This window comes from Schistocerca piceifrons, chromosome 1, assembly GCF_021461385.2.
Source record: "Schistocerca piceifrons isolate TAMUIC-IGC-003096 chromosome 1, iqSchPice1.1, whole genome shotgun sequence".
NCBI classification, from domain to species: domain Eukaryota; kingdom Metazoa; phylum Arthropoda; class Insecta; order Orthoptera; family Acrididae; genus Schistocerca; species Schistocerca piceifrons.
The window spans coordinates 930,407,281-930,433,680 of NC_060138.1; the positions used below are offsets into that span (position 1 = coordinate 930,407,281).

Consider the following 26,400-nt stretch of genomic DNA (forward strand, 5'->3'; position numbering starts at 1 on the left):
AACGTTGGTGAGGCTGATGGGCCGATAGCTATCCACATCAAGCGGTTTTTTAGCGGGACTGAGCACCGGAATGATGGCACTATCCAACCTAGTGCTTTTAGGGTGGAGGTTTGAATGTGTTGCAGAGTGGCTGGCTTCTCCTTTTTATTTTCATGGCCAGCCAGCCACGGTCTTCTGCTTTGTTGTTTTTACTCTCTTCATCTCGTTCCTGTGGTTTTCTTGTTCCTCTTTTGCCCATTTACACGTTTGTTGCCCTTCATCATTCTTGTGATTTTTTTCTTTTCATTCTGTTTCGTGTTGTCAGTCTAGTTTGTTTTATTCTCACACTTGTGGCATTGTTTTATTCAGAACAAGGGACTGATGAGCTCATAGTTTGGTCCCTTCCTCCCTCTTTTAATCCAACCAACCAATCAAATTCTTCTTGCAGTATCATGTATTCCATTTCGTCTTCATGTACATCCTCTTCCATTTCTATAATATTTCCTGCTAGTTCATCTTTCTTATATAGATACTCTATATACTCCTTCCATCTATCGGCTTCCCTTCTTTGCTTAGGATTAGTTTTCCATCTGATCTCTTGATATTCACACAGCTGCTTTTCTTTCCTCCAAAGGTCTCCTTAATTTTCCTGCAAGTCTATGTTTTCCGTAATGATATATGCTTCTAGATCCTTACATTTGTCCTCTAACCATTCCTGCTTGTTGTAGTAGTAGTAGTAGTAGTAGTAGTAGTAGTAGTAGTAGTAGTTGTTGTTGTTGTTGTTGTTGTTGTTGTGGTCTTCAGTCATGAGACTGATTTGAGCAGCTCTCCATGCTACTCTATCCTGTGCAAGCTCCTTCATCTTCCAGTACCTACTGCAACCTACATCCTTCTGAATCTGCTTAGTGTATTCATCTCTTTATCTCCCTCTTTGATTTTTACCCTCCACGCTGCCTTCCAATGCTAAATTTGTGATCTCTTGATGCCTCAGAACATGTCCTACCAACCGATCCCTTCTTCTAGTCAAGTTGTGCCACAAACTTCTCTTCTCCCCAATCCTATTCAATACTTCCTCATTAGTTATGTGATCTACCCATCTAATCTTCAGCATTCTTCTGTAGCACCACATTTCGAAAGCTTCCATTCTCTTCTTATCGAAACTATTTATTGTCCATGTTTCACTTCCATACATGGCTACACTCCATACAAACACTTTCAGAAACGACGTCCTGACACTTAAATCAATACTCGATTTTAACAAATTTATCTTGTTCACAAACGCTTTCCTTGCCATTGCCAGCCTACATTTTATATCCTCTCTACTTCGACCATCATCAGTTATTTTGATCCCCAAATAGCAAAACTCCTTTACTACTTTAAGTGTCTCCTTTCCTTATCTAATTCCCTCAGCATCACCCGACTTAATTAGACTACATTCCATTATCCTCGTTTTGCTTTTGTTAATGTTAATGGAGTGTAGCCATGTATGGAAGTGAAACATGGACGATAACCAGTTTGGACAAGAAGAGAATAGAAGCTTTCGAAATGTGGTGCTACAGAAGAATGCTGAAGATAAGGTGGGTAGATCACGTAACTAATGAGGAGGTATTGAATAGGATTGGGGAGAAAAGAAGTTTGTGGCACAACTTGACTAGAAGAAGGGATCGGTTGGTAGGACATGTTTTGAGGCATCAAGGGATCACAAATTTAGCATTGGAGGGCAGCGTGGAGGGTAAAAATCGTAGAGGGAGACCAAGAGATGAATACACTAAGCAGATTCAGAAGGATGTAGGTTGCAGTAGGTACTGGGAGATGAAGAAGCTTGCACAGGATAGAGTAGCATGGAGAGCTGCATCAAACCAGTCTCAGGACTGAAGACCACAACAACAACAGATGTTAATCTTATATCCTCCTTTCAAGACGCTGTCCATTCCGTTCAGCTGCTCTTCCAAGTCCTTTGCTGTCTCTGACAGAATTACAGTGTCATCGGCGAACCTCAAAGTTTTTATTTCTTCTCCCTGGATTTTAATACCTACTCCAAATTTTTCTTTTGTTTCCTTTACTGCTTGCTCAATATACAGATTGAATAACATCGGGGAGAGGCTACAACCCTGTCTCACTCCCTTCCCAACCACTGCTTCTCTTTCATGCCCCTCGACTCTTAGAACTGCCATCTGGTTTCTGTACAAATTGTAAATAGCCTTTCGCTCCCTGTATTTTACCCTTGCCACCTTCAGAATTTGAAAGGGAGTATTCCAGTCAACATTGCTTAGCCATTTTCATCCCTTTCCCCAGCCGATGTTCACCAATTTTTCCATCTGTATCAGTTCCTACTATTGAATTGGAGACCCCCATCAAAATTAAATTTTTGTCTGCCGTTACTATCTAAATAATTTCTTTTGTCTCGTCAGACGCTTCTTCAGTCTCTTCATCTGCGGAGCTAGTTGGCATTTAAACCTTTACTACTGTGGTGGGTGTGGACTTTGCATATCTTGTCTAAGGTGTCTTCCTGTCACTGCCCCAGCATCAGGCCCACGGACGCCTGCCCAAATGGGCTTTAAGTAAGGTGGACTTAGAAACTTTCACCTCTGCTGTCACTGTTGAATCTCCCCCACACGGGAACATCAATGTGATGGTTAAGCAGGTGACTACAACAATTGTCTGCGGCAGAAACCGCGATCCCTCGCTCTTCAGGGTGCCCCTGGCGTAAGGCAGTCCCTTGGTGGTCATGGTCACCAGAAGTCGCTAAAGCAATTAAGGAGTGTCGGCGAGCTCTACAGCTGCATAAGTGGCACCCTTCCCTGGAGGACCTCGTAGCCTTTAAACGGCTCCGTGCCCACGTTTGCCCCCCCCCCCCCCCCCCCCCCTGCGGGTCCGGGGTAAGAATAGGCCTGAGGTATTCCTGCCTGTCGTACGAGGCGACTAAAAGGAGTTTCAACCGTTTCGGCCTTCCATGTGATGGTCCCCCTAGGGGTTTGACCTCCATTTTTCAAAATTCTACAGAAGTACGAGCCTTTTGGGGAAGGACACCTTAAGTGGTGTACCACTGGTCCTAAGTGCACTAAGACCTTGGCACTCAGCATTGCACCGGCGTTGTAACCATACCCACTATTCCTCAAATTGGGCCTAAACGCCTGATGGGTTGTCCAAGTTACGCCCATAGTGCATCTCCATTTGCACCAGCGATCATGATGGACTTTCCATGGCACCATAAATCCAGCACGGTAGCCAGCCCGTTGTGGTGGGGTCGTCATGTACCCTCTAGGTTGTAGCCCCCTGACAACACAGGGATCGTACTGCCGATACCTGAGCTGCACCCTCCCCACGTCGGCCAAGGAGTAGATGCCCGTCTCCTTGGGGCATCAGGACTCCCGGCAATGGTCATCCTGCCAGGTGGCCCTTGCTGCGGCTGGGTGGCGCCCGTGGGGAGAGCCCGTGGTCGGAGTGGGTGGTATCGGGGCGGACGTTTCGCAGATGAAACGTCAACATGTATCAGGTCGCTGTGCGGCCGAGTCTTTCAAAAGAAAAGGTACCGTTTCTAGTTCTGGTTCTCCTGCCCTTTCCCCCTTGGCCACTCCATGGGAGGAGGGACAGGCCTGCCGGCTTGGGGCGAAGTACTTCCCCCGTTATTTGGTCTGTTCTCGAACCGATGGGGGGACGTTCGCCACCTCCAAGCCCATGTTCTTTGTTCAGCACATTGAGGACGTCTTCGGGGAAATCGAGGCTCTCAGCAAGATGCGTTCAGGGTCCGTCCTTATCAAGACCACCTCCGCCACACAGTCGGCGGCGCTCCAGGCGTGCGACCGCCAAGGGGACATCCCAGTATCCATTGTCCCACATCTGGCACTAAATAGGACGCAGGGGGTTATTTTTCATCGTGACCTCCTGCTACAATCTGATGAGGAGCTCAGGGCCAACCTGGAGCGCCGAGGCGTGCATTTCGTCCGGCGAGTCCAGCGCGGCCCCAAAGACCGTCGCATCGACACCGGGGCCTTTATCCTCGCCTTCGAGGGGGACGTTCTCCCGGAGAAGGTAAAGGTGATGTGCTACCGGTGTGACGTGCGACCCTACGTCCCGCCTCCTATGCGCTGTTTTAAGTGTTTGCGCTTTGGGCACATGTCATCACGGTGTGAGGCTGAGCCCCTTTGTGGCGATTGTGGATGTCCTCTCCATGAGGAACATACATGCACCCCACCACCTCGGTGCGTTAATTGTCCTGGCGTCCACTCGCCTAGATCCTCAGATTGCCCCGCATATCAGAAGGAGAAGAAGATACAAGAACTCAAAACTTTGGATCGGCTCTCTTATTCTGAGGCCCGGAAGAAGTACGACCGCCTCCATCCCGTGCCATTGACCACCTCGTTTGCCTCAGTTGTGTCCACTCTTTCCGCGGTATCCTCACCCCTATCCTGTCCCCCCTCCGCCTCCTCCGCCCATCAGGGGGCTCTGCCTCCGCCTCCCAAATCCCTCCCTTCCAAATCCTCCTCCCCCGTGGCCCCCACCCCCTCTGCCCCAGGGGCCACCCTTCCTCCTCCTCCTCCCCCCACGCCACCTGAGAAGCGATCCTCTTCTCAGGCGTCCATCGGGGCAACGTTCCGGACCCCAGCTTCCAAGGTCCGGCGTTCCAAAACGGACCCCGCGCGTGAGGACCTTCTTCGGGACCAGCCCACCATCCCTGTGCCTCCTCGGCCTTCCAAGAAGGCCTCCAAGAAGTAGTCTCTATCCCCCTCTCCACCCCGGCGCGTTTCGTCTGACGCTCCATCCGTGAGTCGCTGCTCCCGGCCGTCCTCAGTTTCGCCGGGACGCTCTGCTGCCAGGCGCTCCGCCGGCCTTTCGTCGGCAAATGATGCGGCCCGTCCTACACAACCAGGGACAGCGGCCGCGGCTGGCGACGAGTCAATGGAACCGGATCCGCCTCCCGTCGGTTGTAGCGTTGTTCCCTCGCAACCTGGCCCTCCGCGGCCGTCGAGGTGACCAGCTCTTCCCCCGTCTCGTTCCCCCAACCTTTTGACTAGCGATGGCGTTGTTTCATTGGAACATAAGAGGTATTCGATCTAATCGGGAGGAATTACAACTGCTCCTCCGCCTGCACTGTCCGCTCGTCCTTGGTCTCCAGCAAACCAAGTTGCGCCCGACTGACCGTATTGCCTTTACCCACTATACCTCGGAGCGGTATGACCTCACCCCTGTGGACGGTATCCCAGCTCATGGAGGGGTCATGTTGCTCGTTCGGGACGATGTTTATTACCATCCCATCCCATTGACCACCCCACTCCAAGCAATAGCTGTCCGCATTACTCTTTCTGCTTTTACTTTTTCAGTTTGTACCATCTACACTCCACCGTCATCTGCTGTTAGTCGGGCTGACATGATGCTCCTGATCGTTCAGCTTCCCCCGCTATTCTTATTGTTTGGCGACTTCAATGCCCGTCATCCTCTTTGGGGCTCTCCTGCATCCTGTCCAAGAGGCTCACTCTTGGTGGATGTCTTCAACCATCTCAATCTTGTCTGCCTCAATACCGGCGCCCCGACTTTCCTCTCGGACTCTACTCATACCTACTCCCACTTGGATCTCTCGATCTGTTCTACCACTCTTGCCCGTAGGTTCGAGTGGTATGTCCTTTCTGACACCTATTCGAGCGACCACTTCCCCTGTGTCGTTCGTCTCCTGCACCACACCCCATCCCCACGTCCTTCGAGCTGGAACATACTGAAAGCTGACTGGGAACTTTACTCCTCCCTGGCAACCTTTCCGGACCACGATTTTCCCAGTTGTGATAGTCAGGTCGAATACCTCACGGCTGTTATCATCAATGCTGCCGAACGTTCCATTCCTCGTACTACTTCTTCTTCACGTCGCGTTTCCGTCCCCTGGTGGAACGAGGCTTGTAGGGACGCTATCCGTGCTCGACGACGTGCTTTACGCACCTTTCGCCGCCATCCTACGTTGGCGAATTGTATTGAATACAAACGACTCCGAGCGCAAAGCCGTAGCGTGATCAAAGACAGCAAAAAAGCTTGTTGGGCCTCTTTCACCAGCTCCTTTAACAGTTTTACTCCCTCTTCCGTCGTTTGGGGTAGCCTGCGCCGGCTGTCGGGCATTAAGGCCCACTCCTCAGTACCTGGCCTGACCTCAGGTAATGAGGTCCTTGTTGATCCTGTGGCTGTCTCCAACGCCTTTGGCCGCTTTTTCGCGGAGGTTTCAAGCTCCGCCCATTACCATCCTGCCTTCCTTCCCAGGAAAGAGGCAGAAGAGGCTCGGCGACCTTCCTTCCACTCGCTGAATCTGGAAACTTATAATGCCTCCTTTACTATGCGGGAACTCGAACGTGCGCTTGCACTGTCCCGGTCCTCTGCTCCGGGGCCAGATGCCATTCACGTTCAGATGCTGGCACACCTTTCTCCAGCGGGCAAAAGCTTCCTTCTTCGTACCTACAATCGCGTCTGGACCGAAGGTCAAGTCCCCATGCGTTGGCGTGACGCCGTTGTTGTTCCTATACCCAAACCCGGGAAGGATAGACACCTTCCTTCTAGTTACCGCCCCATTTCTCTTACAAGCTGTGTCTGTAAGGTGATGGAGCGCATGGTTAATGCTCGGTTAGTCTGGATTCTTGAATCTCGACGACTACTTACTAATGTCCAATGCGGCTTTCGTCGCCGCCGCTCCGCTGTTGACCACCTTGTGACCTTGTCGACATTCATCATGAACAACTTTTTGCGAAGGCGCCAAACGGTAGCCGTGTTCTTCGACTTGGAGAAGGCTTATGATACCTGTTGGAGAGGAGGTATCCTCCGCACTATGCACAGGTGGGGCCTACGCGGTCGCCTGCCCCTTTTTATTGATTCCTTTTTAACGGAACGAAAGTTTAGGGTACGTGTGGGTTCCGTATTGTCCGACGTCTTCCTCCAGGAGAACGGAGTGCCTCAGGGCTCCGTCTTGAGTGTAGCCCTTTTTGCCATCGCGATCAATCCAATTATGGATTGCATTCCACCTAATGTCTCAGGCTCTCTCTTTGTCGATGACTTTGCGATCTACTGCAGTGCCCAGAGAACATGCCTCCTGGAGCGCTGCCTTCAGCGTTGTCTAGACAGCCTCTACTCATGGAGCGTTGCAAATGGCTTCCGGTTCTCTGAAGAGAAGACGGTTTGTATCAACTTTTGGCGATATAAAGCATTCCTTCTGCCATCCTTACATCTCGGTCCCGTTGTTCTCCCATTCGTGGACACAACTAAGTTTCTAGGGCTCACGTTGGACAGGAAACTGTGTTGGTCTCCACATGTCTCTTATTTGGCGGCCTGTTGTACACGTTCCCTTAATGTCCTCAGAGTTCTTAGCGGTTCATCTTGGGGAGCGGATCGCACTGTCCTGCTTCGCTTGTATCGGTCCATAGTCCGATCAAGCTGGATTATGGGAGCTTCGTCTACTCGTCCGCTCGGCCATCCCTCTTACGCCGGCTCAACTCCATCCACCATCGGGGGATACGTCTTGCGACCGGAGCCTTCTACACTAGTCCTGTCGAGAGTCTTTATGCTGAAGCTGCCGAGTTACCATTGACCTACCGGCGCGACGTACTGCTGTGTCGGTATGCCTGCCGGCTGTTGTCTATGCCCGACCACCCCTCTTAAGAGTCCTTCTTCGCCGATTCTCCCGACCGTCAGTATGGGTTGTATGTGTCTGCCCTGCTGCCCCCCGGAGTCCGCTTCCGTCGCCTGCTTCGACAATTGGATTTTGCCATCCCTACCACCTTCAGAGAGAGTGAGAGCCCGACACCACCTTGGCTCCAGGCTCCGGTTCCTATTTATCTCGACCTCAGCCCACTCCCGAAGGAGGGTACTCCGGCTGCAGTGTATTGCTCACGGTTTGTCGAACTTCGTGCTCGACTTGCCGGTCACACCTTTATTTACACCGATGGCTCCAAAACTGACGATGGTGTCGGCTGTGCCTTTGTCGTCGGGGCCGCCACCTTTAAATACCGGCTCCTCGACCAATGTTCCAGCTTTACGGCAAAGCTTTTTGCTCTCCATCAGGCCGTTCAGTATGCCCGCCGCCACCGCCATTCATTGTATGTACTCTGCTCTGACTCACTCAGTGCTCTTCAGAGCCTTGGAGCTCCCAATCCGGTCCATCCCTTGATTCAACGGATACAGCAGTCCCTCCATTCTTTCGCTGATAATGGTGGTTCTGCCAGCTTTCTGTGGGTTCCCGGACATGTAGGAGTGCCTGGGAATGAGGCTGCGGATGCTGCAGCCAAGGCTGCAGTCCTCCTGCCTCGGCCAGCCTCCCATTGTGTCCCGTCATCTGACGTTCGTGGGGATGTATGTAAGAGACTTGTGTCGTCGTGGTGGGATGCTTGGTCATCCCTCCAAGGAAACAAACTCCGGGCAGTAAAACTGCTCCCAACTGCTTGGACAACATCCTCCCGACCATCTCGGCGCGAGGAGGTCCTTCCGACCAGGTTGCGGATTGGGCATTGCCGGTTTAGCCACTGCTATCTGCTCTCCGGTGACCCAGCCCCGCAGTGCCCTTGTGGTCAGGCATTAACAGTGCGCCATGTTTTATTGTCGTGTCCCCGTTTTAGTCAATTTCGTGTTATCCTGTCCCTGCCATCTACTTTACCGGATGTTTTAGCTGATGACACTCGAGCAGCTGCTCGTATTCTGCGTTTTATAACTTTAACTGGCTTGTCCAAAGACATTTAACCTTTTTACTTATTTTATCTGCATCCTTGTCAGGTCCTTGTGATGTCCCCCCATCCCCTTGAGTTTTAGCAGATTCCATGTGCTCTAACACCAGTGACTGGGCGCTAATGACCTCAGCAGTTGAGTGCCCTTAAACCCTACCAAAAAAAAAAAAAAAAAAAAAAACCACGTTTGCCAACTTACCAAACGACGGAAGCAGAAGTGCTTGGAGAGATATGTCTAGACAATTGGGTGCCATACACCACCTTCACAAGTTTGGGCAAAGATTAACGTGTTGGGTACCAGACCCCAACAAGTGTTCCCGGTGTTACCATAAATGCCGTGTTATCTATCAACGCAAATGCGATTGCTGAGCACTTTGCTCGAGCCTCTGCATTGGAGAATTACCCCCAGCCTTTCACACTCTCAAACGGTGGCTGGAAGGGAATGTGATTTTGTTCACTACACGCCACAGTGAATCCTATAATGCCCCCTTTACAGAGTGGGAGCTCCTCAGTGCCCTTGCACATTGCCCTGACACGGCTCCTTGGCCTGATCGGACCCACAGTCAGCTGAGTAAACATCTGACTAAAAGCGACATATCCTTGTGATCTTCAACTGTATCTGGTGCGATGGCATCCTTCCGTCGCAATGGTGGGATAGCACCATCATTCCGGTGCTCAAACCCAGTAAAAACTCACTTGATGTGGATAGCTATTGACCCATCAGCCTCACCAACGTTGTTTGTAGGCTGCTGGAACGTATGGTGTGTCGGCGGTTGGTTTGGGTCCTGTATTCACTTGGCCTACTGGCTCCATGCGAGGGCGGCTTCCGCCAGGGTTGCTCTACCACTGATAATTTTGTGTCCCTTGAGTCTGCCATCTGAACAGCCTATTCCAGAGGCTCACACCTATTTGCTATCTTTTTTTCTTACGTAAAGCATACGACACGACTTGGTGACATCATACCCTTGCTACTTGTATGAGTGGGATCTCCGGGGCCTGCTCCCATTTTTTATTCAAAACTTCCTGTCTCTCTGTACTTTCTGTGTCCAAGTTGGTGCCTCCCATAGTTCCATCCATATCCAGGAGAATGGAGTCCCGCAGGGCTCTGTTTTGGGTGTCCCTCTATTTTTAGTGGCCATTAACAGTCTAGCAGCAGCTGTCAGGCCATCCATCTTGCTTTATCTGTATGCAGATGACTTCTGCATTTTATACTGTTGTTCCAGTACTGGTGTTGCTGAGTCGCCTACAGGAAGCCATCCTCAAGGCATAGTCATGGGCTCTAGCCCATGGCTTCCAGTTTCCCACCATGAAGACGGGTGTCATGCATTTGTCGGCGTCGTACCGTTCATCTGGAACCAGCACTTCACCTTAATGAGGATCCACTCTCTGTAGTGGAGACATATCGATTCTTAGGTCTGATTTTTGATGCTTGTTTGACTTGGCTTCCTCATCTTCATCAGCTTAAACAGACGTGGGGTGCAGATCGCTCCATGCTGATGCAGCTCTACAGAGCCCTTGTTCAATACTGCCTTGACTGTGGGAGTGTGATTTATGGTTCGGCAGAGCCCTCAGTATTACATTTGCTTGGACCATTGCACCATTGCGGAGTTCGACTAGCGACAGGGGCTTTTAGGATGAGTCCGGTGACAGGCATACTGGTGGAGACTGGAGTCCCTCCGATGATCAGACGTGCACAACTGATTGCCAATTTAACGTTGCACACATTCATAGCTCTCCTGAACATCCTAATTACAGTCTTCTTTTCCCAACCATGGCAGTTCAACTCCCGCTTAAGTGGCCCAGGTCAGGGCTAACGATTGCAGTTTGCGTGCGATCACTTCTATCTGATCTGGAGACCTTCCCTTTAACACCTCTCCTCGAAGTCCATTCATGTACACATCCATGTAGGCTGAAGCTTTGCCTGGACCTTACGCGTGGCCCTAAGGACTCTGTCAACCCTGCGGCTCTCTGCTGTCACTTCCTCTAGGTTCTTGAAGTGTTCCGGGGCTCTTAAGTGGTTTACACCGACGGTTCGATGGCTGATGTAATGTTGGCTTCGCCTTTGTCCACACAGGCCATATTGAACAGCATTCCTTGCCCGATGGCTGCAGTGTTTTCAGTGCAGAACTGGTGGCCATTCTTGTGCACTTCATTGTATCCGTTCATGCCCCGAAGAATCAGTTTCTTCTGTGTACTGACTCCTTGAGCAGCCTACAGGCTATCGACCAGTGCTACCCTCGCCATCCTTTGTGGTGTCCATCAAGGAGTTCATCTATGCCCTGGACCGGTCCTGTCATTCAGTGGTGTTTGTGTGGACCCCAGGACACGTTGGCATCTCATGCAATGAACTTGCCAACAGGCTGGCCTAACAGGCTATGTGGAAACCGCTTCTGGAGATGGGCATCTCTGAACCTGACCTGCATTCTGACTTGTGCCGCAGGGTTTTTCAGCTTTGGGAGACAGAATGGCATAACATACGCACAACAAACTGTGTGTCACTAAGGAGACTACGAATGTGTGGAAGTCTTCCATGCAGGCCTCTCGCAGGGAATCAGATGTCCTCTGCCGGCTCCGCATTGGCCACGCTTGTGCGACCCACAGTTATCTGTTGCGCCATGAAGACCAGCCTCAGTGTCGGTGCAGCGCCCAATTGACAGTGGCCCATCTTGTGGTGCACTGTCCCACTTTGACTGCCCAGTGACGGAATCTTGGGTTACCAGACTCATTGCCGCTAATTTTATGTGACAAATCCTCATTGGCTGATTTAGTTTTACGTTTTATTCATGAGGGTGGGTTTTATCATTTGATCAAGTTTTAGAGCATGTCCTTTGTCTCTTTGTTCCTCCACCCTAGTGCTTCTAGGGTGAAGGTTTGAATGTGCTGCAGATTAGCTGGCTTCTCCTTTTTATTCTCATGGTCAGCCAGCCACTGTAATCTGCTTTCTTGTTTTACTCTCTTCTATTTCTAGCGTTTGTTGTTTTCTTGTCTTTTTTGGTTCCGTTTAGTGTTTGTTGCCTTTCCTTCGTTCTTGTGGTTTTTCTTTTCTTTCCATTTTGTGTTATATGTCTCGTCTTGTTTATTCTCACATTGTGGCATTGTTTTATTAGGATCAAGGGACCGATGACCTTGTAGTTTGCCCTTTCCTTCCCCGCCCCCCCCCCCCCCCCCTTCTTTTAAACCAACGAGCCAACCTTTCTTTGTGCAGAATATGAGAGTTGTGCTCCGACCAATATCTGCAATTACAGAAGTTTTCATAACCTGACAAATGAAACGGGTGTTGTCTGACACGAAGCGAGGGATCTAAGTAACCATCAGCAGTTGACGTTCACAGCCAGTTAAAATTATGAATTCTGTTTTTTCCTGATCCTCAAACTACAGCTCCTGCTCTACACCCACACGATAGACCTGTAAGTTCATGTCTTTTCGTACACGATGACATGCTGTGAAAGATACACCAACCTGCTGCAGTAATCTCCTTAATGACTTGTGGGGACTTCTCATAATGCAAGTGCATTCTGTCTGTAGAGTCTGGGGTCTTGATTCTCTGCACTTGCTGAATGGATCTTATAGCCCCCCCCATTTTTTGTACAGATCCAAAGTGCTGGTTGAGGGGAGTTTCCTACCAGGACACTTCAATTGAAATATTTCTTTACATTCCTTGATGGAGCCTGTCTTTATCTAACACTCCACAATATCAATTTGTTTGTCTAGTGCAAGGTGCTCCATTTCTGTGACAACTCAACAATACGAGCTTCTAACAGCAACTGATGTATGAATACACAGTAGCTCTCAACTTTCCAGTAAAATGCAGTATAGCCAACTTTAGAGACAGTGTTGCCACTTCATAAGCATTTGAACTAGAGATAATTAAATGGTACATGAAATATACTGGTTTTATGTGGGACATCCTGTACTTATACATTACCACTGAAAAAAAGGAATAGCAGTAAATCCATTCACTGTACCTGAGAAATGTCCCAAAATTTGTGTAACTGCTTACTTTGCAGCCTCAGAAAGAACATAATCAGAGACTTGTAGTTAAATACTCCACACTATTCAGTAATGGCCAAATCTGAACTGTACTTGCTGGGTTGTTAACTACTTACTGTGATGGGTTCCTTGGCATCTTCATCTATGTGCATAATCTGCAAGCCCCCCTATGGTGTGTGGGGAAGGGTACGTTGTACCACCATTAGTCTTTCTGTTCCACGTGCAGAGCTAGGGAGAAACGATGGTTTATAAGCGCCATTTGTGCCCAGATTTCTCTTATCTTCATGGTCGTTATGTAAAATGTTATAGAGAAAGAATATAGTCTTTCCTCCAGGGACTTCCATTTGAGTTCACTAAGCATCTCTATAATACTTGCATGTTGATCAAATCCACTGGTAACAAATCTAGCAGCATGCATCTGAATTGCTTCAATGTTTTCCTGTAATCTGACATCCTACAGATACCAAATACTCGAGCTATAATCAAGAATGGGTCGTACTGGTGTTCTCTGTGCAATCTCCTTTGAAGATGAACCACACTTTCGCAGATTTCTCCTAATAAACTGAAGCCAACCATTTATCTTCCCTGCTACAAACCTTAAATGGTCATTCCATTTTATATCGCTTTGCAACATTATGCCCTTAGATTTAATTGGCACGACTGTGTCCAGCAACACACTGCTAATGCCATATTCAAAAATTATGGGATTGTTTTTCCTACTCACCTGAATTAATGTTAATTTTACTACGTTTACAACAAGCAGCCAGTCATCACACCAACTAGAAATTTTGTCTAAATTGTCTTGTATCGTAAGCAAAGGGGCCCAAATTGGTGCTCAAACTGTCCATCAGACCATTTATGTACCCTCTAAAGCAAAGACACATCGTGAAGAAATTATCTGAATGACACAGAAATCAGATGGTGTGACATACTTCAACAGAAAAACAAATGATTACAATTTCAGAAAAATTGGACCCCCCACAGGGTTTAGAATTCCTTTGTGAGTAGATGCTTGGGTATCACAGACCTCCAGCCTATGCAGCATTACTTCCTTTTCATGCTGCACACTTGTACTTCCAATATCCTTTTTCCCCCCTTCATCCACTCAGATGGTTTTCTTGGCACAGGCCCAGTTTGAACGTGGTTATGATTATGATTTGGGACTCTGTTTTCCCTTCCAGTGATCTCTGTAACTTTTCGTTAAATAAACACATTGTTGTTGGGTTCCACTTACCACCAGTTTTCAAAAGTCTCCAGAAGTGCAGATCATTCAGGGAAGGTTGCCCAATGTGGTGTATGCTGACCCTTTGTGCCTTTCCATCGTTGAACTCTTCCCTTTATTAAGGCAATACACACAAAACCCAGCGTGATAGCCATGCCATGGTGGTGGTGGTGGTGGTGGTGGTGGTGGTGGTGGTGGAGGGGGAGGGAGGGGGGGGGGGGGGAGAGTCGTCATGTACCTGTATGGTAGTAGCCCCTGACTGTGCAAGAATCACATTGTTTTTACATGAGCTGAAAACTCCCCATGCCCACCAAGAGTATGTGCCCATTGTGACTGGGGTACAGGGACTCCGAGCAAAGGATTTACTGGCCAGGTAGCCATTGGTGAGGCAGGGTGGCACCCATGGGGAGAGCTCCCATTTAAAGTGGGCGGCACCATGGCAGATGAGCTGCAAGTGAAGTGGATGAAGTTATCTCCATCTAGTGGTCATACAGCCCCAGCAGTCTGTATGGAAGGAATGTCCTCGTTTAATGCAGAAGATATGACCCTAAAATGGTCCCTTCCCTGGCTACACTGTGGGAGGAATGTAGGGCTAAGCAGCAAGCAGAGAAATACTCCCTGAAATACTTGGTTTGCGCAAGGACGGTTGGGGATTCCTTCTGGGCCAAAAAGCTCTTATTCTGCTTGGAAAACACAGAAGACAAGTTTGGGGGAGTGGCAGGCAGCTGTAAAATTAAAAGCGGATCAGTTTTGATCCAAACAGCATCCCCTGTCCAGTCACTGGTGTTGCTTACTTGTAACAAGTTGAGTGGCATACTGGTGACTGTCACTACTCATAATAGTCTAAATATGGTTCAGGGCTTTATTTTTCACCGAAACCTGCTCTTGTAGTTGGATGATGAGCTATCCGTCAACTTGGATGGTCTGAGAGTGCACACTTTGTCATGTCCATATGGGACCAAAGGATTTTAGGATTGTTACCAGTGCCTTCATCTTGGTATCTGAGGGTAATTCATTGCCTGGTCCATAGGGGGCCAAAGGACTTCAGGATTGTTAACAGTGCCTTCATCTTGGCCTTTGAGGGTGATTCATTATCAGAAAACATCAAGGTGATGGTATACCAGTACAATGTGAAACCATGAGTCCCCCCCCCCTCTCCGCCCCGCGTCCCTCTCTTCCCATGCAATGCTTTAAGTGTTTGAAATTTGAGTACATGTCTTCGCATTGCAAGCACACCCATCTGTAGAGATTGCGGAAGACCACTGCGTGTGAATGCTCCTTGTGCACCTCCCACCCATCTGTGTTACCTGTGGAAAGCACCATTCTCCCTACTTTCTGGATTGCTGAAAGAAAATAAAATAAAAGAATATACGACTCTGGACAAACTTATCAAGAATCTTAGTAGTAGTATGAGTGGCTGCACCCACCATGTAGGATGGTGTCATATGCTGCAGCTGCGATGACATTTACCCCTTTGGCGATGGTACTCCTGCCCCTTACACCACCTACGTGTGCCGTCAGGGCCACTCGACCAAGCCTGCCCCCTTGATGGTTGGAGCTCTCCTCTTGCTGCTTTTTTCACACCTACATTGGGATCATTGGCTTCCCACCCTCTGGGGCCATTGGTCCCCACCTCCCAGCAAAAGACAGATCACCTTCGTCCGACAGCTTCTCTTGCTAGAAAGGGGTCACTTGGGACCCTTCCTTCCAAGGCTACTGCTGGTTTACAACCAAACACCAGCTACTGGCTGAAGGAGCACAGACTACTGGTTGCAGGGCTTTGCGATCATCATTGCCTGAAAATGATCCAAAGAAGCTCTTGCAATCATCCAAGTCCTCAAAGAAGAGGAAAGATAAGTAGTACTCCAAGAGGGAGGAAATTCCAGTGGTCCTCATGCTACCGTACCCCGCCTGTTCCACTCCTGTGGCTAAGGTGGAGAAGAAGCAGGTGGCCTCTGCGGCACCGGGTCACACCACAAAACAGAACCCAGAACCTTTGTTTATGCCTTAACCACCAGCAGCAGCAGCAGGTGACCCTAGGTCATGACGTGCCTCCTTGATCCCTTCAATGGCCTCACAGAACATCGACAACATTATTCTCCAGTGGAATTGTGGTCCACCACCTGGCTGAGCTAAGACATCTTTTAAGCACTTTCCCTGCCTTCTGTATTGCCCTTCAGGAGACTTGGTTTCCAGCAACTTGTACCCTGGACCTTTATAGATATTAGGGATATTATAAGAATTGTTGCTATTTATGACAGTGTGTTGGGTGGTGTTAGCTTGTATGTTCTGGACACACTATATATAAGGGCATTTCGGATATTGCCATCTCCAATGTTCATCTCCCTCCCAATGATGAAATGTCTGAGGACATACTGTTTTCATTGGATTCTCAGCTCTCCCCGCCTTTCCCAATCTTGGATGATGTCAACACCCATAACATTTTGTTGGGTGGTACAATGATCACTGGCTGCAGTAAAGACCTCGAAAATTTACTGGCACAACTTGATGTTTGCCTCTCGAATACTGGTGGCCCTACACGCTTGATTGTGGCATACGGATATTATTTGGCCATGATCTTCCCATTTGCAGCTCTTGTCTCCTCCCATCCATCCACTTGAGTCCACGATAACCTTTATGGTAGTGACCACTTCCCTTCCCTCCCTCAGCATCACTCCCCTGCATGCCTGCCCAGATGGACTCTCAACAGTGCTGACTGGGGTGGGGTATTTTAGCCTCAGCTGTCACCCTTTCACCCCCTCCGCCACATGGAGATTTGATGAGGCAGTCCAGAATACAACTATAGCAATTCTTTTTGGCAGCTGATTTAGTGGTTCCCAGTTCTACGGACCGACCCTAGTCTAAGACAGTCTCTTGGTGATCATCAGAAATCGCAAAAGCCATTAGAGGTCGTAGGTAGGCTCTCAAATGCCGTAAGTGGTACCCATCGATGGAGCACCTCATTGCCTTCAAGTGGCTCTGTGCCCAGGACCAACACTAATAAAAAGATAGAAATGAGAGTGCTGGGAACTATAAGTTTCAACCATTGCGCCACATACCTTTCCTTCGCAGGTTTGGACAAAGATCAGATGTCTCTATGGGTACCAGATACCCGTTGAAACTGTGCTGTGGCGGTATACATGGAAAAAAACTTTCAGGATTTCTCTTCAAAATAACATGTGTATGACATCTGTACAATGTTTGGTTCTTGTGCAATAGATAATTGAAAGTGTTCCCAGACTTTATGTACACCCTGTATGTTAGAAATGTCATTAACATAAGTGAGGTCTGGTTTTGAGTGAGGCAGTTTGAAAAGTTACCTCCTCAAAGTGTTCTATGTAGAAAACAGCAATCTTGGGGGCCAGTTGGGTTCTCCTGGGTACACCACCTGTTCCTCATATAACAGCTGCTACGTATAGAGCAGGTGGGGCTGAGGTACTTGGTTTTGTTCCCTGTGTAGGGATGCCCTTAGCGAAGCTTGCAAGGGTTCTCAGGAAATGAATCATTAAAACTCTTCAAACCACTGCAAATGCTGAAAGGATATTTGAAAGAGAAGTTTTCTGTAAGGCTGTAGTTCTTCATGCTCACAAGAAAAGAATTAACATGTTTGTGTTATGTTTTGCTACTAAAATCTTATTTACTGTCCATCCTTTGTTGTTTTCCTTTACCATCTTTTGCTACCCATATTTAACAAATATCAAAACCAAACTTCCATTGCTAGTTGGATATACTGTCTTCAGGAAACAAGGGTGAATCACGTTTTAAGGACAGCAATCATTTGACACCCCCCTGCCTCCTGCCCCCCCCCCCCCCCCCCTCCTCCTCCTTCTCACCCGTTTGAATTTTTCCACTATATGGCTATGTAGCTCATCGGTGCTGAGAAGTGAAGTGGTGAAATGTGATGTCAATTGACTCTTCCCTGTCCATCCAGTCCATCCATCCTATGGTATTTTTCTTTTTCTTTGTTATTTGTTTCATTTCTAATAGAGCATGGCATTTCATTAGTAATGGGGCAGAACATGTATGTTAATTTCATAGGAAGAAATTAATGACTGAGTAGTAACTGTTACATACACTGGTATTTTACAGGCAAAATGGATGATAATTGAATTATCCTTCACTTTTATCATTCATTATCAAATAAAAGAAGATGGCTTGTGAGGAATGCTCTATTCGGTTTTCTGTCTTCAAAAGAAAAGTAAGTAGTTGCTACATTAATATTGAAAATATGTTAGTGCGTGTGTTTATGCAGGTAAATGTAAGTAATGCCAACAACAAACTATCCAAATACTCTGCATAGCAAAGATAAGTTAAAGTAAAACCATATTAACAGTTTTTGAATTTAGATAATTTTTAATTTAGAATTTACCTGGGAAATTCATTTTTTAAAATAATCCTAGTTGCAACTTACCATTTTATCTAAACGAAGAACCAGTTTTCTCTTTTGTTGAAAATTCAGTGATTGTAATTGGTCATGATATGGAAATGTCAATTATATAAATATAGTAGTAGTAGTAGTAGTAGTAGTAGTAGTAGAAGGAAACAAAACCAAACATTCAATACAAACCAAAAGAAATTTTACCAGACAATAGATAACACACACATTAAAATAGACAATCCACCAAACATAAGACATGGAACACTTCTGGAGCAACATATGGTCAAACCCGGTACAACATAACAGGCATGCACGGTGGATACAAGCAGAAACAGACCCATACAAGATGATACCACAAATGCCTGAAGTGATAATTTTGCAACATGAAGTCACCCAAGCAATTAATTCTACTCGCAATTGGAAAGCCCCTGGAAAAGATAAAATAGCAAATTTCTGGCTAAAGAAATTCACCTCAACACATTCACATCTAACTAAAATAATTTAACAGTTACATTGCAGACCCATACACATTCCCTGATACACTTACACATGGAATAACTTATCTGAAACCTAAAGATCAAGCAGACACAGCAAACCCAGCTAAATATCGCCCCATAACATGCCTACCAACAATATACAAAATATTAACTTCAGTCATTACACAGAAATTAATGACACAAACAACACAGAACAAAATTATAAATGAAGAACAAAAAAGACTGTTGCAAAGGAGCACTAGGATGTAAAGAGCAACTGATAATAGACACAGTGGTGACATATCAAGCTAAAACCAAACAAAGGTCGCTACACTATGTATACATTGATTACCAAAAAGCTTTTGGTAGTGTACCCCAATCATGGTTACTACAAATATTGGAAATATACAAATTAGATCCTAAATTGATACAGTTCCTAAACATAGTAATGAAAAATTGGAAAACCACACTTAATATCCAAGCAAATTCAAATAATATCACATTACAGCCAATACAGATTAAGCATGGAATATACCAAGGAGATTCATTAAGTCCTTTCTGGTTCTGCCTTGCTCTGAACACACTATCCAACATGCTAAATAATTCAAATTATGGATACAATATTACTGGAACATACCCACACAAAATCACACATCTGCTATACGTGGATGATCTAAAACTACTGGCAGCAACAAATCAACAACTCAACCAATTACTAAAGATAACAGAAGTATTCAGCAATGATATAAATATGGCTTTTGGAACAGACAAATGTAAGAAAAATAGCATAGTCAAGGGAAAACACACTAAACAAGAAGATTACATATTGGATAACCACAGCGACTGCATAGAAGCGATGGAAAAAACAGATGCCTATAAATATCTAGGATACAGACAAAAAATAGGAATAGATAATACAAATATTAAAGAAGAACTAAACGAAAAATATAGACAAAGACTAACAAAAATACTGAAAACAGAATTGACAGCAAGAAACAAGACAAAAGCTATAAATACTTATGCTATACCAATATTGACCTACCCATTTGGAGTAGTGAAATGGAGTAACACAGACCTAGAAACACTCAATACACTTACACGATCACAATGCCACAAATATAGAATACATCACATACATTCAGCATCTGAAAGATTCACATTAAGCAGAAAGGAAGGAGGAAGGGGATTTATCGACATAAAAAACCTACATTATGGACAGGTAGACAATTTAAGAAAATTCTTTATAGAACGAGCAGAAACTAGCAAAATACACAAAGCAATCACTCATATAAATACATCGGCTACACCACTGCAATTTCATAACCACTTCTACAACCCTTTAGATCACATAACATCAACAGATACGAAGAAAGTAAATTGGAAAAATAAAACACTGCATGGGAAGCACCCGTATCATCTAACACAGCCACACATCGATCCAGACGCATCCAACACATGGCTAAGAAAAGGCAATATATGCAGTGCGACAGGAAGGATTCATGATTGCAATACAGGATCAAACAATAAACACCAGATATTACAGCAAGCATATTATTAAAGATCCCAATACCACAACAGATAAATGCAGACTTTGCAAACAACAAATAGAAACAGTAGATCACATCACAAGTGGATGTACAATACTAGCAAATACAGAATACCCCAGAAGACATGACAATGTAGCAAAAATAATACATCAACAGCTTGCCTTACAACATAAACTTATAAAACAACATGTTCCCACATACAAGTATGCACCACAAAATGTACTGGAGAACGATGAATACAAATTATACTGTAGCAGAACCATTATAACAGATAAAACAACACCACATAACAAACCTGACATCATACTCACCAATAAAAAGAAGAAATTAACACAACTAATCGAAATATCCATACCCAATACAACAAATACAGGGCGTTTCAAAAAGAAAGAGCAGATTTCAAACATTTATTTCTCAAAAACTACAAATGATAGAAACACAATTCAAACGTTTCTTGTCAGAGAAAGGTTCAAAGTTTTTCAATGGTCCGCGCAGAAGTTCCATGCAAATCCGCAGTGGCGCTGGCGTTTGTTTGTAGGAAAATGGCGACGACACCACAGGAACGATCATTTTGTGTGCTGCAATTTGCAAAGTTAGAGTCCATTGTTGGTGTGCAACGTGCATTCCGCCGTCAATTCAACAAACAGCCGCCTCGTCATAAGCAAATTTATGAGTGGCATCACAGATTCGTAGAAGATGGTTGCATCTGCAAGCGAAAAAGCACGGGTCGTCCACGCACATCGGATGAAAATGTCGAGCGTGTCCGTGCAGCTTACGAAAGGAGCCCTAGAAAATCCACGGCACGGGCAAGTCACGAACTAAACATGTCTAAAACAACGGTATGGCGCGTTCTGAGTAACCGTCTGCACATGAAGCCGTACAAACTGCAGTTATTGCAAGCATTGCGTCCTGACGACCACAACAAAAGGTTCGAATTTTCAACTGCAATTCTACAGGACATGGAAGAGGACAATTTTGCCGAACGATTAATTTTTTCAGATGAATCAACGTTTCACATTTCTGGTAAAGTTAATCGGCATAACGTACGAATTTGGGCGAGTGAAACTCCGAGGGACGTTATTCAACATGAAAGAGACTCACCAAAGGTTAACGTCTTTTGTGCAATTTCGGTAAACAAAGTTTATGGACCTTTCTTTTTCATGGAGAAAACTATCACAGGAACCATTTACCTGGACATGTTAGAAAACTGGCTATTTCCTCAACTTCAGGAAGATTCAAATCACTTCATCTTCATGCAAGATGGCGCCCCACCACACTTCTCTGAACCTGTACGACGGTACCTAAATAACACCATTCCAGGACGGTGGATTGGAAGAGCAGGAGCACAAGATCAATGTCATCGTCTGTGGCCTCCCAGGTCACCAGACCTTACTCCCTGCGATTTTTATTTGTGGGGGTACATAAAGGACTGTGTTTATGTCCCACCTATGCCCGCTACTCTTCAAGAGGTACGACATCGAATTGTTGCGGCCGTGAATTCGGTAACTAAAGACCAGTTGCGTCGTGTGTGGCAAGAAATGAGATACCGGTTTGATATTTGTCGTGTAACAAATGGTGCTCATATTGAGGTACAGTTTTGATATTTGTTGTGTAACATTTGGTACTCATATTGAGTGAAGGACCGTTGGAATTGTGTTTCTATCATTTGTAGTTTTTGAGAAATAAATGTTTGAAATCTGCTCTTTCTTTTTGAAACGCCCTGTACACAAAAGAAAACAGGAGAGAAAATTGAAAAATACATCCAACTGGCTGAGGAAGTCAAGGACATGTGGCATCAGGATAAAGTTGACATTATACCAATTATACTATCAACTACAGGAGTCATACCATACAATATCCACCAGTACATCAATGCAATACAGCTACATCCAAACTCATATATACAACTACAGAAATCTGTAATTATTGATACATGTTCAATTACCCGAAAGTTCCTAAATGCAATATAACACATACCATACAGTTAAAAGGAAGTGACGCTTGATCAAGGTCCGCATCACTTTCCATTTTTAACCAGACTTAACGTCTGAGAAAGTAAAGAAAGAATGAATAATAATAATAATAATAATAATAAGTGTATTGGAGATTTGATAATGTGTATAGTTTCTCCATTCAGTTCATTGTATTTTTGGGTACATAAAAGTATATACTTCACTCTTGCATCTGCAAGAAATAAAAGCAGCCATGGAGTGAATACATTTGTATGGTAAAAGTCAAAACTGAAATGCTTTTTACATTAAAAGTAGTGTAGTGTGATAGATCTTAAATGATTAATAAACTACAAACTTAAAGTACTCCTCTCTGGGACTCTGAACTGATTATATTTTCTTTAGAAACAGTGTGGCATTTGCCTTCGTTACTACTGCAAACACTGTTTACTTCCAAGAAGAGATGACTGTACAATCAAGTCACCATGTATACGATTGTCAGACAAGAAGTACATGTGTAGAAAATGCCGAATTTTGAGTGCTCGTCCACTAAATCGTTCTCTTCTCCTTCAACTAAGAGTGAGAGATTTGCAGCTGTATCTCTCTTCCCAGAAAATTTCTACAAGAGGATGTGTTGGTATGTATAATTTTTTGGCCTTGTCTTTTTGTTGAAATTGCACTGAGAACTAAGTGCTTTATTTAATTTCTTTGTGCATAAAATTAAACTACAGTGCTTTGAAAACATGTGTTCACAAGAAAACAAAAGTCTCACATAGAACTAATAAGTAAATGGGCATTGTATATGCGTCGCTTGCATTATATGCAAAGGTCGTTAGTGGTAGTAGCAGTAGTTTAGTCATTCAGAGAGAGTATAGATTGAATGGATTTCATAAAAAAATAAAATGTGTATAATACCCTGCACAATATTCAAAACTACATATACAATAATGGAAAAAAAGAATCACTACATGAAGGATTAGGTCTGCAACATAAATGAAAGTTGGTAGGCATGTTTCTACATCTGAAAGATGATGATGTATTCCCATTTAGCACCAGTCACATAAGAGTGGCACCAGTAGCGCCACTGGGAGTACTTAAATCTGGTTTGCTTTAAATATGTGTTGTAATGGTCATGAGTGTTACTTACCGTAGAGATTGGACATAGTGAATTTATGTTAGTCAAGAAAGCCTTTAATATGACAGATGCCATCATCAACAGCTCACGTAGTTTGAATGAGGTTGTGTAATAGGGCTACGAGAAGCAGGATGCTCCTTGTGCAATATTATAGAAAGACTTGGCATGAATGTAGCCACGCCATATGATTTGGCAGTGATCATAAGAATGTACAGCTGCAAGATGACTGCATTCCAGAATGCCCTGTGGCACTACTGAGAGGGAAGACCATGTTTGGTGTACGGCTGTGGTGTATCATACTGCATCTGCAGAAACAATTTGAGCAGCAGTTGGGACGACAAATGGTTACAAATCGCTTTTAATAACTTTACTTATGTCTTGACCAGGCTTTTATTTTTCGTCAACCTTAAACTTTTCCAGTTTTTTTCAAAGTCGTATGTCAGTCGTATAAAAACATTAGATGCATTGTATAACGTCAACATTCTCAAGCATGAGACAGTTTGCACTTGCCTTGTGTTCGAGAATATTGATGTGAAGCAGTGTATCTGATGTTTTCGTATGACTTACATAGCACTGTCTTTCAAAATGATAGAAAGTGGAAAAGTGTAAGGATGATGAGAAATAAGCCTGGTCAAGACATATTTTAAGTCATTAAAATCGTAACCAGATGGTTGTGTTGTCTCACAGCATTTTCATGCAAATTGCAGCTGTTACAAATCGATTACTTCAACAGCTCTGAACCAGACACCCTGGAGCATGCATTTCATTGACACCAAAAAACCACCATTTGTGCCTTCGGTGGTGTCAAACGAGAGCTCATAGGAGGGCAGGTTGGAGGTCTGTTGTTTTTTCTGATAAAAACTGGTTCTGCCTTGGTGCCCATGATGGCCATGTGTTGGTTAGGAGAAAGCAAGTCAAGGGCCTGCAGGCAACCTGTCTGCGGGCTACACACACTGGATTTCCACATGAAGTTATGGTCTAGGATGCGATTTTGTATGACAGCAGGAGCAACCTTGTTTTTATCACAAGCACTATGACTGAAAATATGTATGTCTGTTTGGTGATTTGACCTTTTGTGCTGCCATTTGTGAACAGCTTTCCAGGGGGTGTTTTCAAACAGATAATGCTCGCCCACATACCACTGTTGTAACCCAACATCATCCGCGACAAAGTGCAACAGGCGTGGAACTCCATCCAGCAACTGACATCTGGCATCTGTACAACAGAATCCATGCACATTTGTGTGCTTGCATTCAACATTCTGGTATATCACTGATTGTTAATGTACCAGGTTTCACATTTGCAATGTTTTATCTCGCAATTGCATAACCTGTGATCTTGCTATGTTAATCTCTTAAAAATATGTAACCTAGCCAAATGTGTTCCCAAAATTTCATTGCTTCACTTTCATTATTTTTTGGTGCTGCAATTTTTCTTTTTTTGTCCCCCATCAGTATACAATACTGATGAATTACAAAAATTTATTTTTTAATATGTAGTTGATATTTATTACAAATAATGTGTTGTTAAATTTTGCTCGAAATATTAAACGACATTAGAGCAAGCACTCGATGACTTGCAATAAATTAATATAGTTGTTTACCACAAGTTTATTGCAGGTACACATTTACATTGTAATAAAAACATAAAGATTTGAATAATGCTCTCTTAAATGAAGAAATCTTGTTTATTTCTTTTATCTGTGCTGAAAGTTTTTGTAAAGTCTAGTACCCTGGATGTATGTATGTCTTTGTGCTGAAGCCATGCTTACCTTTTCTATATGGATGTCATTAAAAGAATGAAGGTCTACGTCAGTTCTGAAACTGTCAGTCTATTTGTGTTAATTACACTTGTTTTGTATATAGAGTCATAGCAAGGGTGGAGTATTTAGTTGTTGACATAATTGTTTGGAGGGTGTTGAACTGTTGGTAATCATTCAATCAGCTTACTTTTGTATAGTGATGGTAGTTTGCAGGTTTGCCTTACAACCACCCCAAGAGGTGAAGCTATTGGTAATAGCGGAATGGAAGTAAGCTACATTGTCTACTACATGTATTACTAATTATGCATAGGGCACAAAGCAAGCTGAGCTTATCTTAGTGAGATAGAGGATGTGATCTTCCATCCTAAATTTTCTTAAACGTGCACACCTAAAAATTTGGTAACAGCTACTCTCTCAATTCATTTATTTTGAATTCTGAGGTCCAGATCATGATTTAACTTTTTTCTGTAATGAATATAATTGGTTTCTGATAGATTAAAGATTAACTAGTACATTTCGAACCAGTTTTGCATGTATTCCTAAACTCTGGTTGCAGATGTTGGCAATACCTGTTTTATATCAGTTCCATCATCTGTGTCATCAGTAAACACATTTATGAGTCTCCCATTGATAGGAATCTCTATAATTTACGTAAATAAGAAATAAGACATCCTAGAACACTGTCCTGTGGTAACAGTCTGAAAATCAGATCTGTAAACAAGTAATTTCTATTGTTTCTGTCATTGCCTTCAGTCCAAAGACTGGTTTAATGCAGCACTCCACACTACTGTATCTGGTGCAATCCTCTTCATCTCCTAATAACTACTGCAACTCGCGTCCTTTTGTACTTACTTACTGCATTCATCTCTGTCTCACTCAACAATTCTTACCACCCCGCCTTGCACTCGCATAACCACTCTCCCTTCCCTTCTATTCTAAATTGGTGATCCCTTGATGTCTCAGAATGTGTCCAGTGTTCATGTGTCCTTTTAGTCAGGTCATGCCACATATTTCTTTTCTCCTCAGTTCTATTCAGTAACTTCTCATTGGTTACATGATCGCCCATCTGATCTTCAGCATTCTTCAGTAGCTCCACATTTCAAAAGCAACTATCTTCTTGCGTGAAATAATTCTCATCCACATTTCAGTTCCCTACTATGCTACAATCGAGACAATACCTCCAGGAAATACTTCATAACACTTAACTCTGTATTAGATTTTAGCAAATTTCTCTTCTTCAGAAAAATTTTTCTAGCCATGCCAGTCTGTATTTTATAT

At 44.7% G+C, this 26,400-nt stretch overlaps 1 protein-coding gene across 5 annotated transcripts in view; it reads left to right on the forward strand.

Annotated features, from left to right (window-relative positions):
* Nucleotides 1-26,400, forward strand: part of LOC124789890 (E3 ubiquitin-protein ligase RNF34) — a 93,861-nt gene that overhangs the window by 16,441 nt on the left and 51,020 nt on the right. For all 5 annotated transcript variants that reach the window (XM_047257765.1, XM_047257928.1, XM_047257845.1 and 2 more), the window contains 2 exons: nucleotides 17,965-18,073; nucleotides 22,631-22,862. In XM_047257765.1, the coding sequence (XP_047113721.1) occupies nucleotides 18,026-18,073; nucleotides 22,631-22,862 (280 nt within the window). In that variant the 5' untranslated portion in view covers nucleotides 17,965-18,025. The remainder of the gene's footprint in view (nucleotides 1-17,964; nucleotides 18,074-22,630; nucleotides 22,863-26,400) is intronic.